This window comes from Anolis carolinensis, chromosome 1 (assembly GCF_035594765.1).
Source record: "Anolis carolinensis isolate JA03-04 chromosome 1, rAnoCar3.1.pri, whole genome shotgun sequence".
Classification (NCBI taxonomy): domain Eukaryota; kingdom Metazoa; phylum Chordata; class Lepidosauria; order Squamata; family Dactyloidae; genus Anolis; species Anolis carolinensis.
In genome coordinates, this window is record NC_085841.1 from 334640227 (window position 1) to 334655357 (window position 15131).

The 15131-nt window shown below is 38.7% G+C and overlaps 1 protein-coding gene across 1 annotated transcript in view; it reads left to right on the top strand.

The window, feature by feature from the left end:
• Positions 1 to 15131, top strand: part of tshr (thyroid stimulating hormone receptor) — a 62141-nt gene that overhangs the window by 30033 nt on the left and 16977 nt on the right. The window contains exons 4-8 of the mRNA XM_003214424.4: positions 2782 to 2856; positions 7370 to 7444; positions 7875 to 7949; positions 9302 to 9379; positions 11808 to 11876. Coding sequence (XP_003214472.2) covers positions 2782 to 2856; positions 7370 to 7444; positions 7875 to 7949; positions 9302 to 9379; positions 11808 to 11876 — 372 coding nt within the window. The remainder of the gene's footprint in view (positions 1 to 2781; positions 2857 to 7369; positions 7445 to 7874; positions 7950 to 9301; positions 9380 to 11807; positions 11877 to 15131) is intronic.

A 15131-nucleotide genomic window follows, 5' to 3' on the forward strand; every position in this document is an offset into this window, starting at 1 on the left:
ACAGTGAAAAGAAGAGAACACTCTAGTGGCATATAACACCAGGAGTTTCTTTTTATCAGTATTAACATATAAGATTATTTGAGATTTTTCATGGGTAAGTTTTATTTTTTTCCTGTTCCAGGCTGAGAATCTCTTATCTGGAATTCCAAAATCTGAGATTCCAAAATCCAAAATTGTCAATAGGGGTGGCTAAAACAGTGACACCTTTGCTTTATGAGGTTCAATGTTTGTCTCATGAACATTATTAAAAGTATTGTGTATAAAACTAACATCAGACTATGTGTATAAGATGTATATAAAACATACATGGTTTTCATGTTTGATTTGAATTTCATCTACAAAAATATCGTTATGCATGTGCAAGAATTCCCAAATCCCATGTAATCTGAAATATGGAACACTTTTGATCCCAGACATTTCAGATAAGTGATACTCAACCTGTATATCAATTTAATGGAGAAGTATGACCCACCTTGAAAGTTAAGATCGTCGGGGGAGGCTCTGTTCTCGGTCCTACCACCCCTTTCAAGCGCGATTGGTGGGGATGAGAGACAGGGCCTTCTCAGTGGTGGCTCCTCAAATGTGACACTCCCTCCCCAATGAAATCAGAACAGCCCCTTCCATCCTGTCTTTCAGAAAAAAAACTTAAGACATGATCATGGCAGTGCAATAATTAAGAACTTTTAAAGTGACTGACGGACTGATCCTGGACTATGATTATGAATTTGCATGATTTTAATTGTTGTTTTAATAAGTTATGTTTTAATGCTTGGTTTTAAATGGTACTGTTATTCTGAAAATTGTATGTGGGAATCAAATTGCTGCCAGTTGTGAGGCCGCCCTGAGTCCCCTTCGGGGGTGAGAAGGGCAGGGTATAAGTATGGGAAATAAATAAAATAAATGATAAGTATAGGTAGGTTAGGTAGATGAATAAACCCACACATGTCCTTTTTTAAATTTAGTTTTTAAACTAGAAAACTTCCATAAGGGAATTGTTGGATACATGCTGGTGTTCATGAAGTGGGGTGTTGTGTGGTTTCCGGGCTGTATGGCTGTGTTCTAGCATCATTTTCTCCTGACGTTTTGTCTGCATCTGTGGCTGGCATCTTCAAGAAACCACACAACACCCAGTGATTCTGGCTATGAAAGCTTTTGGCAATATGTTCGTGAAGCAGCTTACAAGAAGGGAAGGGGGGCGCTGTTTCCCTTGAAATACAGAGCCTTCTTGTGCCACCTAATGTTTGAAGTAGAGAAGAGAAATTTTTCTCTGCAGCAATATGTCCATGTGGAGCTTGTTCTTTTTTTAAAGAAACAAAAAGGGACAGTGTATTCAGGGATAGCTGTATAATGTGAATGAAATCTCCCCAAGGTTTTGTTGTCGAGAACCTCAGCTTTTCATCTCTCAGTTGTATTACAGAGTACAGTCCGTTCTTTTAATTTAGTCACTGGCCTTGAGAACTCAGGCAGTCTCCATCCACATAGCTAAATCCCCCCCCCCCTCATATTTATCTCTACCATTGGTGTAATTGAATTTTGAGAACAGAAAATGGAATTGAGTTGTTTCACACACTTATTCCATATGCGGGGGGAAATTGCTATGTTGTTTTACAACTAAAATATTAAAATATTAGCAAGATCTATTTTAATAGGGAGGGAATTGTATTCATGTTTTTCATGAAGGATTTTTAAAAAAAACCACAGTGGAGAAATATATCAAAGCCTGTACAAATGTACATTTAACTGGTACTTGATACTCATATACATTTGTCGGTATCCCTGATGCAAAGGTGGTGTGGCAATTATATAGACTGGGCAATATACCACAAAATAAATACAACAAAGCCAATGCACATAGTTTCTTACATAATAGTCTAGATGCAGTATCCATGGATTTTGTATTACAGATTCAACCATCCAAAGATTAAAAATATTCCCCTTGACAGAATATAATAAAATATCCAAAAAAGCAAACTTTTATTTTGCCATTTTATATAATGAACATCATTTTACTACAACATTTTATATAATGGGACTTGAGTATCCATGGATATTGGTATTTGTAGGGGGTTCTGGAACCAAATCCCAGCAGGGATATCAAGGGCCTACCCTGATTTAAGTTTATATGTATCAATTTGCTTCCTTTCACTTCTGCTTCAGAGAGATTGTGATGAAGATATTTGAATTAGTCTTGTGCATTCGGAGTAAACCTTGATCTGTTTCATGTCCTGGCTTTTGGTGGGGACCTTGATCTGTTTTTAATGGAGCCTCCCAAAATCAGGACAGCAGATATCTGTTTTCACTTTTTGGTGCTGAAATATCAATTTTCTTTCTGCCCATTATTGGGAGGGGACTTCCCACCCAGGCTCGCCTTCCTGATGTGCACTTTAAGGAGGCTTTTTATCAGCGTTTGCCTCACCTTCATCTGGGGAGTCGAAGGGCTTCCTGGCTGGGGCTGAAGACCCATCATATTTGTGTCCAGATTGGTGACTTGAATATCTCAAATCAGATATAACAACAAATCACATCTAGTTGAAAATGTAAACAAATACTTGTGATGCTTTTGTAGCTGAATGGAGAAAAAGGAAAGCAGAGGAAATATATGAGTCCAATGCTTCCTTACAGAGCATTGAGCCATGCTTTAGAGTCATATCTGATAATGACTATTATGAAAAATAATGAAAGTGTAAAGGAATATTAACATTTGGGAGCACTCCACAAATACCATTAATTTTGTCTTGTTTTGCTTTGTTTGACTTGCCCTTTTGTCTTTCTTATATATAGCTATATCAGCATTGATGCAGTGTTACAGGTGCTGGAGGCATCTTCTTTCAACAGTTTAAACAAAGTTACGCATATGTAAGTAGAGAAATAAAAATGTGATCAATGTGAAATACCCTTACAGGTCATTTTGTAAAATAAAAGCTGTTTACATTTTATGTAATTTTTCATGCCATCTTTGGGCATTAACTAACAAATGAAGCCATAACATCAGGTATATGGAAAGTTAACGCTGGGACTAATGGCAAGCTGTGCTTGTGTGTAGCAACACTCCTTGTGAAGCCACGGTTTATGTACAATCATGTTGATATCAATTAACATAGAAGTTGACATTTCTGGTCTCCTAGATAAATTGCATTTATCCGCAGGCCCCTTTATCTGCTGACCCCATAACATGGCACAGTAAATTAAATATAATTACAGTAAGGTAAAGGTAAAAGTTTTCCCCTGACATTAAGTCTATTCGTGTCCGACTCTGGGGGTTGGTGCTCATCACCTTTTCTAAGGCAAAGAGCCAGCATTGTCCTTAGATGCCTCCAAGGTCATGTGGCCAGCATGACTGCATGGAGCACCATTACCTTCCCACCAGAGCAGTACCTATTGATCTACTCATGTTGCTATGTTTTCAAACTTCTAGGTTAGCAGAAGCTGGGGCTATTAGTGGGAGCTCAGCAAGTTCAGCAGCTCAGCTGTTTAATCTGCTGCACCACTGGGGACTCCAATAATTACAGTACAGCCCCCAAATCTTGGGCTTATAGTGGAAACATTAAACCATGCATAATAATGAACTCTATTGAAATGAATGAGTTCTTCTGGTACTCACAGTAGAGTTTCTCTGGAGAACCTAGAAAAATCCTAGAGATATCATGTCTAGGAATTTATTAGGTCCTCTGGGCTGATTCTGTGGTACTTTACAGTGAAGCACATCATAGACTTCCTTGGATGACCTAGAAAATTCCTAGAAGAAATATTTTATAAGACACGGATAGATGATCCCACAGGAACGGAGGTTGCCTAGTACTTTAATTATGTAAATTGGCAACTGTAGATCAGCTCTCTTATCTTGAAAACAAATGTGTGGTGACACATAAATCAAAATGATTAACTATTAATTAACTTAGTATTTTATACTACAAATCCTTTTGAGGGGGAAAGAGATTGTAATTGGCTTGGTGAGGGTTTGCATGGTGGCCATAAACAAACTTGTTCCTTTGGCAGTGTTTAAGAACAATGTTCATTATGATCTCAAGGAGCCCCCGGTGGAGTAGTGGATTAAAGCCTCATGACTTGAAGGTTGGGTTGCTGACCTGAAAGCTGCCAGGTTCGAATCCCACCCGGGGAGAGCGCGGATGAGCTCCCTCTTTCAGCTCCAGCTCCATGTGGGGACATGAGAGAAGCCTCCCACAAGGATGGTAAAAACATCAAAACATCCGGGTGTCCCCTGGGCAACATCCTTGCAGATGGCCAATTCTTTCACTCCAGAAGCAACTCCAGTTGCTCCTTACACAAAAAAAAACAAAAAAAATATGCTCTCAGTTAACCGGTACCCATGTGGATTGTTAGATGCTGCATAAATGTCATTTCTGGTGACTTGAGAGTTACTTTTTAAAAAAGGCCTATCTAAAAGTATATCCCATATTATTATAGCATACCATAAACTGTCAAGAGTCAGACGCCAGTTAACATACAAACAGAGTTTATTCCGAAGATAAGCCAGAAAATAACATAAACACAGGAAATATCCTTGAAACACTTCACTTTTCAGTGTTTCGAGAGTAGATTGGACAATAATAACACAAAAACGAGCTATGCTAATTTCCCATGCTGGCATTCAATAAAAAACTAAATAACACTTCAATTCAGCTTTGGAAAACAAATAGAGTTAATTGCTGGAAAATAAACAAACTAGAAAAGCAATAAAGCTGCTTCCACGGTGCAGATAAGCCGAAAGCCTCAAAGGGATGATGAATAGCCGTCGTCAGAGGAATCCAAGGTCAGGTCAAGAGGCAGCAGAAATTCCGAAAGACAAACCAATAGTCAGAAGCCGGGAGTAGCCGTCAGTCAGAGGGAGTAGACAGAAGCCAGGTCAAATTCAATCCAAAGTCCGAAGAGGGTGCAGTCATCCAAAACAGGTCCACGATAAGACACAGCGAGAGCCAAGCTAGGTGATATCAGCAGATTCAAATCATAGTCCAAGTCCAGTCTTCATGGAAACACAGAGATCCCAATGGCGCCTCAGCAACACCTTGCCACACGCAAAGTGCAGTGGCCAAACATTCCCATTTTATTCCCCTTCCTCCTGGGTGACCAAACACTCACACCCAAACACCAGGTGTCCCAAATCTACTCAGAGTCTGAACTCCACACAGCTAGAGCTCGTGGATCTGGAGTACCTAGCAATTCGTCGGAGTCCCAATCACCCTGCCCACACTTAGCCCCATGAACACTTAAAGAACCATCCTCCCTTCTCCAAGCATCCCAATTGGGATCAGCTCCTGCAGAAACCCCAGGTTCAGAAGTATCCATAGGCCCCAAATCCCCAGACATCTCCGGTGGCTGTGCCCATTCAGTGCCCGCTTCCCCAGCCACCACCTGTTCCTCAGCATCCATCTCCCCATCTGAATCTTCCTCAGAAGATCCCCCATATAGCTCTCTAAGTCGCTTCCTGCGCAACTCCTCCAGTGAACCCTCATCACGAGGGTTTTTTCTTCCTCTTCGAATTCCATCACCATCAACCATAATCCCCGAAGGCGCAGTCACAACATAAACTCTGTATTGACTTGGTGTTAATATTGAATTGCAGTAATTAAAAGCAAATTAGGACAAATAAAGACAAACTTAATGTAACATTTCTTCTAAAATTTTATTTTATTTTAATTTTTATATAAAGTATTAGTTCTTTTTTGTTGGTTGCTTGAGAGTTATAGTAAATGAGAATCTACTGTATAATCTTACTTTTCCTCATGTATTTTCTTGGTAAATGCTGATTAACAGAATGTTGAAACATGGTCGGTTCACATTAGCTTTTAATTCAGAGAATAGGAGACATATAAAATTAAGCATAGTGCCGTGTGTGTATATGTGCCTTCAAGTTGCTTTTTGACTTTTGGCAGCACCATTAATTTTATATGATTTTCTTGGGCAAGTAATACTCAGAGATGGTTTTGCCAAATCCTTTCTCTGAAATACAGACTACAACATCTGGTATTTCTTGGTGGTCTTCCATCCAAGTACTAACCAGGGTTCACACTGCTTAGCTTCCAAGTTCAAACATATTTGGTGCCTTTTAAGACATTTAGGCTCTTATAGCAGGCAACCATGAAGGGTGTCATTCAATGAAAGAAAACTCTTTTGAAATACATTCATCACAATTGCTTTCTGAATTCCTCATTTCATTTACAGGTTGGTGGCTTCTGTGTAATTATTCTTCAGAGTGCAACGTTGACTGCAAGACAACTTAATTCTTTATGAGATATATTCATATTACTTTACATTTTAGAAGTCTTCACTTCTAAAAAAAATATGAATTATTACTATAGTTCATTTAAAAGCTACTTTTGATTATCATACCTTAAGCAGCTGGTGGAAAAAAATATAGTACGCAATAGAGAACTATTCAGATTTAAAGGTGATATGTGCCAAAGATTATTTGTAAAGTCCAGTCAGTGGCTAAGAGCACAGACTGTATATTTTTAAAATGTTTTTTTAGAAATCTGGGGATTTTTTTTTCTCTGAGAAGGGTGGAATAACCTGTTTCAGCTTTCACAAGCACTTGGGGGAAAAGAGCATAAGGAACATCTTATCCAAATTGTTGTCCCCAACTATGGATGGGCAAATGCTCTTTAAAAGCCTAAAAGGAGAGCATAACTTCCTGCTTTTTGTCATTGACATCTACACCTTGTCAGAGCACAAATTAAAAACAAAAACTGGTAAACCTCCTCTGAACAAATCTTAGCAAGAAAACTCCAAAACAGGTTTGCCTGATGGTCTTCATAAGTCAGAAACAACTTGGGCTCCATCTACACTGCCATATGGTTGATTTTATCATTAGTTAATTATAATATTCTTTTTTTGAGGTCATAACTGAAGTGATTTACATTTTTCCATCTTCTCAAAATTCTGTAAATTCCTTCCTGTCCTGATTTAGATTTAAAATACCAAGCAAAAACATTTTATTGCCATTGAGAATACATACAAGAAAACCAAAGTAGTGCTATGTAATTTAATTGTATCATGGTCAACAAACTAGTATTTTTTGCAGTTCTTTTTGTTTCATTTCATTTTGTTTATATCCTACTTTTCTCCCACCATGGCACACAAGATCACTCACAGCATCAATTAAAACAAAATACTGCTGAAACTTAATGACAATAAAAAGGCTTAAAAACAAATCTTAAGTAATAATGAGCTCATGTGATCAATCTTAGTGAGACCAGTTTATTATACATTATTATTTTGTTACCAAACCAAGAGCTTCATGAAGCTCATTTGTGAAGAGGGATTTGTGTTTCTCAAACTCTAAAGGTAGAAATTCACATAAGAACAAGAAATACTAATGTTCCTTGTGGAAATTTGCTTATGTTTTCAACAGAGAAATCCGAAATGCTAGAAGCTTAAGCTACATACACCCGGAGGCCTTTATCAATCTCCCATTGTTAAAAAACCTGTAAGTACTTCAAGCAAAATCTATACAGCATGGGTGGCTGCAAATATATTGGCCTCCCCTGTCTATGGATTCTGTAGCCACAGCTGCAACCATTCTTGGCTTGAAAATACCATGCCCCAAGAGGAAACCTTGATTTTCTTTCCCATTTCATATAGAAAGGACACCATTTTACTGAGCCATTGTATGTAATAGGACGTGAGCATCCATGGATTTGGGTATCAATTGGGAGGAGGGGTCCGGAACTAAAACCAGCAAATACCAAGGGCTAATTTTATCCCTCTTCCTCCTGGTTGCTTCCTTAATCACAATAACAAACATGTCAAATATTTTATATTTCAAAAATAGATTTGTGGGGGCCATATTTCCACACCAGATACAGCTTTACTAATTCTGTGTGATAAAACCTAACATTTTGTGTATTCCAACATAGTGTGATTATGAATACTGGACTTGGAGTTTTTCCTGACCTCACCAGAATTGAATCAACAGATATGAACTTTTTGCTGTGAGTATGTACCATCCTAGATATACTGAGCAAAAATATTCAGCATTGTCATTTTCAGAGATATGAACATCTTACTATGTGGAATACTACTGATTAGGTGGGAAAAATTGCCAACTGGTTATTCTATTCATGATATTAATATAAGTGATTGATTGATTGATTCTATAATTCTAAGGGCTTCAGAAAATAATATTAAAAGACATATCATATAGCCAATACAGATAAAAGAAGGCATAATGGCCTACATCAGGGATGGGGTCCTCTAGCTGTTATAACACTATGAATACCAGAACCTCTAGTCAGCATAGCCAATGAGGAGGAATGCTGGAAATTGCAGTCCATTAACATTTGGACAACTGTGTGATTTCCACATCTGGATTAATTCCTATTCCTAATCTAATTAGGAATCCAATTACTAATAACAACTATACTAGTCCCAGTGAATTAGATACTAAATAGAATCATAGTATAATAGAGTTGAAAGTGACCACATGAGTCATCTAGTCCAACTCCCTGCCACGCAGGAAAAGCACAGTCGAAGTACCCGTGACAGATGGCCATCCAGGCTCTGTTTAAAAACTTCCAAGGAAGGAGCTTCCACCATACTCCAAGGCAGAGAGCCAGGAAGTTATTCCTAATGCTCAGGTGGAATCTCCCTTTATTTGTCCCTTTGTTTCAGTAGGTCGACTCTAGTTTGATGTAGCAACTAGATTCAGGCCCGTAGAGGAACTCTTTACTAAAACCAGTTCTTTGGTTAATCAAATCCACAGAAGGCAAAACCGCACATGTGGCAAGACAAGGCTTCAATAGTCTGATATTGAAGTCTTGGTGGTTAATGTTTCCCATACCTGGAGAAGTGCTTCCACCTCAGGTATTACTTCAGGAACTTTCCATAGTACTGAAACATGGTCCCAAACAGGTGTGCGTCTTTGAAAGCTATCCAAAATCTGGAGAAGATTCACAGCTCCACCAGCATAGGAGCAAACAACGTCCATGGCCTTCCATGAGATCCAGTTAGCATCATCAAATGGATGCTAAGATTGAGTACCATCTTAGGTAGCAAAATAATTTGGGATGACCCTGGCTAAAGATTCCTTCCAGTTGCCAAAAAGAAGATAGGAATAGTAGTTGAGGTAAGAATACAAGTAATAAAAACCAGCAGTAATACAACTGATATACTGGCGTGATATTGTTTCATTATATATCTTTTCCAAGTGTCAATACATGTTGAGACATATTCAGTTGTTTCCTACATCTATAAATACTGTGTGGATGGATGCAGATGCATCAGAATTATGTTGTAATCTAATTGTTTTATTGTACTGCTAAAGCTTTTCCATCTTTTTTCACAGGGAAATTGCTGATAATCCATCTATGAGTTCAGTACCCCCAAATGCATTCCGTGGGCTATGCAATGAATCCCTTATGATGTACGTTGGTTCACCATGCACTCTGCTCTCATTTATTGCCTCCAATGTTAATGAATAACACTGACATTAAAAAGTAGCTGAGAAGTGAAGACTTAACGTAGATAATTGAAATACCTGTGCCATCCTTATTACCAAAAATATAACCATGATTATGTGTTTAAGAAATGTAACACAACACAATTCATACACAAAAAGCCATTGCGGTAATATGAACAGTGAGGTGCCCATAATATTTTCTCTCTCTTGAAGATGTTAAAAACATAAAATTTTAAATAAATGTTTGCTAACCTACTTCTCCCACTTTGGTTAGTTAATTCTTTGAACCTTTCTTAGGACTTCATCATACGAGCAGCAGGAAAGTGGAGGAAAGTGAAGGGAACTGTCTTTCCCCGTTTCCTACTGTCTTTCCTTATCTTCTAAGATGGCCAGCCATTTTTTACCCTCTTTCCCCTGCCTTCTCAGGTTTGGAGTCGAGTAAGACCTGAATCCTGAAGTTGGACCTCTCGCTCTCTTTCCATGCACTGAGGAAACAGAGCCCCATGAAGTCCTGCCAGAAATGCCCTTATGTCATTTGAGGGCCTCCATGGGACTCCCGTGAGGCTCTGTTTCCAAAGTGCATGGAAATGGAGCCAGAAGTATGTCTGTTGAAGTTCTTATAATGTGTTTACCGTTGCAATGAACTTAAATTAACGCTTTGGGTTTCTTATATCTTTTCTGGAATCTACAATTCCTCTTGTTGCCCATATATATTTTTGAGTCCAAAACATACTTTCCAATTGCTGTAGTGTAGAGGATATAGTGGATTCTTTCCAACTGTCAAGACTACAAAAAACATTTCTTGCACTGTTAGTCTAGTTAGAGACTCCTTGACATTCAAGAGTGTGTTAGTTTGGTTTTTTAAAGATTTATCATTTAGTAGCAAACGAAGAGGTGGAAAGTCTAACAGATGAGAGGCAGTCAATCAGAAAAAGATCAGAAGAGGGGGATTAAGAAGGGTGGATTTTGTTAGCAGGTGTGTATAGCGGAACCAGCAGCGTCCAGTTAACACCATGTGCAAAAGACTCAGACCAGGCAGAGGAATTGAAAGAACAAAGGAAACTTTACTTTTTGAGTTGAAGTCAAATAAACAGTTCAGCAATCGTACAATGTCCTTGTAGTTGCATAGGATCAATAACTAATCAATCAGCATTCAATATATCCAGCATAGCATATTTAAACTGCTACTTCACCATAGCTAGAGAGCTTCTCCATTTCAGTGCTCTCCCTGCAAGCTCAGATTACCAACTGACAAACCCAGCCATCTGCCATCAAACCGATACATTGTTTTAGACGTGGCTTGTCTCTCTGCAAAAAGTCAGCTCCCTTTTTGCAGAGCTCTTTCTTTGCAAGAATCTTTCAAGGGATTTCTTTTACACACACACACATACACATTAGCATTTTGGCGCAATAGATTTAAAGCAAATGCTACATCTAGCAAAAATCCACATTTGAAAGTACATAAGAAAGCAATCACACAATTCATTAATCACGCAAACAAAAGCAATCTCAGACTTCTAGTAATGGAAGACATCTTCATTTTAATTGCAAAATAAGGGGCAGATAATTTTTAATAAAGGAGTTGGGAATAAACAACACCCCAACACCCAAAATTATTTATTTGGTGTTTTTTTTTTAAAAAAAAGTAAAATCTCATTATAAAACAGTTTTTACTTTACCTAGTATTTTGCTTTATAACTTCCTTATGAATCAAATAAAAATAATTGAAATTGGAGTAAACGATTTGTGGTTGTTAAGATGGAGCTGGACTGGGCTCCATCTCAACTCCCAGGATTTCCCACTATTAGGTAGGAATGGGAGCTATTGTCCAGCAACATCTAGAGAACTACATATTCCCTATTCACATTTTAAATAAATGGTTTTGAAGGAGAATTACCTTTTTGAATTTAGAATTAATCTGTTTTTGCAACTTTTAATGCTTATTTAATGGGTGCTGCATCCCTTTCGTAAACTTTCTGTGTTTCTAGTGTTATATTTTAAAGTTTAATATTATTTTCCATATAATTGTTGTATATGGATGTATAATATAATGTTGCGTGTATTCGAGTCATTTCCAGTTTAAGGCAATCCTATTAACAAGAATTGTTCAGATTTGCCTTTGCCTTCATCTGAGACCTAGACTGTGTAATTTGCTCAAGGTCACCCAGTGGAGTTCCATGACTGACTGGGAATTCAAACCCTGTTCTCCAGAGTCATAATCCATAACCAATACATCATGTTGGCTCTTAATATTAAATAATGTGCAAGATGACAAAAATTATCGTTAGCAATTATTAATGTCAAAGCATGCCAATACTGTAAATAAATAAATAAATATGTCAAAAACACATCTAACCAACTACTAATGATGTAATTTTTGTTTTATCTACAGAAAACTCTACAATAATGGTTTCACCAGAATAGAAGCCTATGCGTTCAATGGAACAAAGTTAGATTCTTTGTAAGTAAATAATCATAATTAACATTAAACTTTATTTAGAATTATAGAATCATAAAGTTGTAAGAGCCCAAAGGAGCCATCCAGCCCAACCCCCAGCAGGAACACAGTCAAAGCATTCCTGACAGATGGCCATCCAGCCTCTGCTTAAAAATCCCCAGAGAAGGAGATTCCACCACGCTCTAAATCAGCATATTCCACTGCCGAACAGCTCTTACTGCCAGAAAGTTCTTTCTGATGTTTAAATGGAATATCTTTTCCTGCAGTTTGAATCCATTGCTCTATGTCTTAGTCTCTAGAGCAGAGCTTTCCAAACTGTGTCATGACATGTTAGTGTGTCGGCTGCAGTGTTTAGGTGTGTCACGGGAATGGAATGATAAGCCTCTATGTGAAATAAGCAGTCAATCATATATATTTTAAAAATATAAATGAAATGTTTTTATGAGATATGTTGTGTCCCCATACTTTACGTTATGTGTGTGTATCTCTTATAAGGTGTTGGTTTAACCTTCGGTTTGCTAGTAAAACTGAATTACTGTGTCACAAAAGGATGCATGTCTAAAAGGGGTGTCACCAGCATGAAATGCTTAAAAAGCTCTGCTAGAGCTTGCTCCCTCCTACTTGCAGGTCATCAGAGCATCTGTAACTAAGCAGATTGAGAATGATGTGCCAAAGGCTGTCAGGGAATTCAAGGTGACCAGGTGTGATTTGTACCAGAGATTTCCCTTGCTGGGTCTCCACAATGCTTGATCATGCAAATGGACTTTCTATAATTTCTGAGAGGGGTTGAAAGGTCTGATAATTTCATAGGAGGTTCAAACTTCTGGCCTAGACGTGGCGGAAGATTCAAGTCCCAGCCCACATTCTGGGGTTTATGTTGAAGATTATGAAAACAGAGACATAGATGAGAATAGTGAGATTGCATTCAACTAAAGTAACTCCCAACTGGATGATTTCACTCTTCTCAAACCTTCTGCAGGGATGGAATTAAACACCTTGGAAAATGTTTCCACACTATTTACAACAAAATTGCCATATCCCATCTGAAAATCTAACTTTATGCTTATCATGTGTTATCAGAGTTTTTATAAAGGAAGGGAGGTTTTTCCAGAATTGTTCTTTTATGGAGAAACAGAATAAAATCATTAACAGGATGTTCAACCCCTTCCCGGAACCAGTTGGTTACAAGACTGTCCTCTGCTGGGAGTAGGGTGCTGCTGGACTAGCCAGCTAATCAGCCTGTGTTGTATGAATGACTTAAAATTTGTCTTTTGTTGTTTCCTTTTTTGCTTTTTGTTGTTTTTTGTCCCTGTATTGTTGGGATTGCAATGCAAGTTGTGCAGGGCAGAGGAAGCTATGTGTTCTCATAGAGGAAGGAGACAAAGGTGTTTAATACCTATCCCACTTTCCAATCTCACTGCCAGCCTGGGAAACTTGGAGAGTGAGCCAGTCAACCCACCAAACCTCACCTTGCTCTTAAATAATACCAAGTCCGTCAAGAATAAGACACATGTCATCTATGATCTTCTCAAGGATGAAGAAGCCAACCTGTCATGCTTCACTGAAACCTGGCTGGGAGTTGATAGTGCTCCAACCTGGGCTCAGGTCCTCCCAGCCAGGTACTGCGTCAGTGAGCAGATGAGGGAAAGTGGGTGGGTGGGAGTGTTCTTAACCTGACCAGATTACCTACTAGGAAGCTAAATCACATTGAGAGTGTACCTGAGTCTGAAAACCAGGGATAGACTAGGGATTTTTTTAGTGTACAGTCTGCTTCACTGCCTAACAGACTCCCTGGCCAAGCTCATGAAACTGATTCCAGAGGTGTTGTTGGAGTCACCCAGACTTTTGTTTCTGGGTGACTTCAACATACCACTAGAGGTGGGTTTGTCAGGTGCAACTCGGGAGTTCATGGCGTCCATGACAAACATGGGCCTATCCCAACTGATTTCTGAACCAACGCATTCAACATTCAGAGTGGTGAGAGGATTAACTCAGGTGCCCTCCCTTCCGAATCCATTGCTAGAACATTGAGCAGCTCACTGTGATGCTTTTAACAACCATTTTGCAGATAAAATCTCTTGCATAAGAGCTGACTTAGATGAATTCATTGGAGCAGAGGCTAACAGCAAGGTGTTCAGCAACTCTGTAAGTGGGATTACACTGGATCAGTTTCAATTGATGAGTACTGTTGATGTGGACAAGCTCCTGGGGCAAGTAAGCAAGGCAACCTGGTTTCTTGATCCCTGTCCATCTTGGCTGGTCATCCAGGAAGGAGATACAATTTGATCTCAAATACAACAAATTATTAAAGCATCTCTCAGGGAGGGAAACTTTCTATCCTGTTTAAAAGAAGCAGTAGCTGGTAATTTTGCTTTGAAAATGTTTTAAATTTGAGTGATGGTAGAGTATGTTATACTTATTTAGTACAAGTTGTCATTTGAATACAGATCTAAACACATTCTATTATATTTGAATGTATGTATATATTTCTGATTGTATATTAGATTGTTTGTGTGAAATAATGAATAACATAATTTCCAAAAGGAAAAAAAGAAGCAGTAGTTAGATCACTGCTAAAAAGCCCTTCCTGGACCTTAATAATTACAGACCAATGTCTAACCTTCCTATTTTGTACAAGGCAGTTGCCCTCCAACTCCAGACAGTCTTGGATGACACACACATGTCCTTGTCCCATTTCAAATCGACTTCAGAGCAGGATACGGAGTTGAGATTGCTATGGTTGCCTTAGTGGGTGATCTCCATCTCAATATCGACAGAGGGTGTGTGTCCCTGTTGGTGCTTCTGGACCTTTCAGCAGTTTTCGATACTGTTGACCATGGTATCCTTCTGGAACACCTGGAGGGACTGGGATTTGGAAGCACTTTCCGGCAGTGGTTCTGGTTGTACCCTTCAGGCAGGTTCCAAATGGTGGTGCTTAAGGATAGCTGCTTCTCAAAAAAGGTGCTGTTAAGTGGTGTCCCACAAGGTGCCATTCTATCCCCATTGCTCTTTAATATTTACCTGAAGCCACTGGCAGAGATCATTCATAGGCATGGGGCAGGGTGTTATATGCTGATGATACCCAAATATATTCCTCCATGCCTTTCAAAACAGCTTTAATTAAGGATAGTGTGTCTCCTCTGAATGAATGCCTGGAGGAGATAATGGACTGGATGAGGAAAAACAAACTGAAACTGAATCCAGACAAAACAGAGGTGCTTGTCATCAAGGGTCCTAATCTGGGGGTAGAGATGTGTC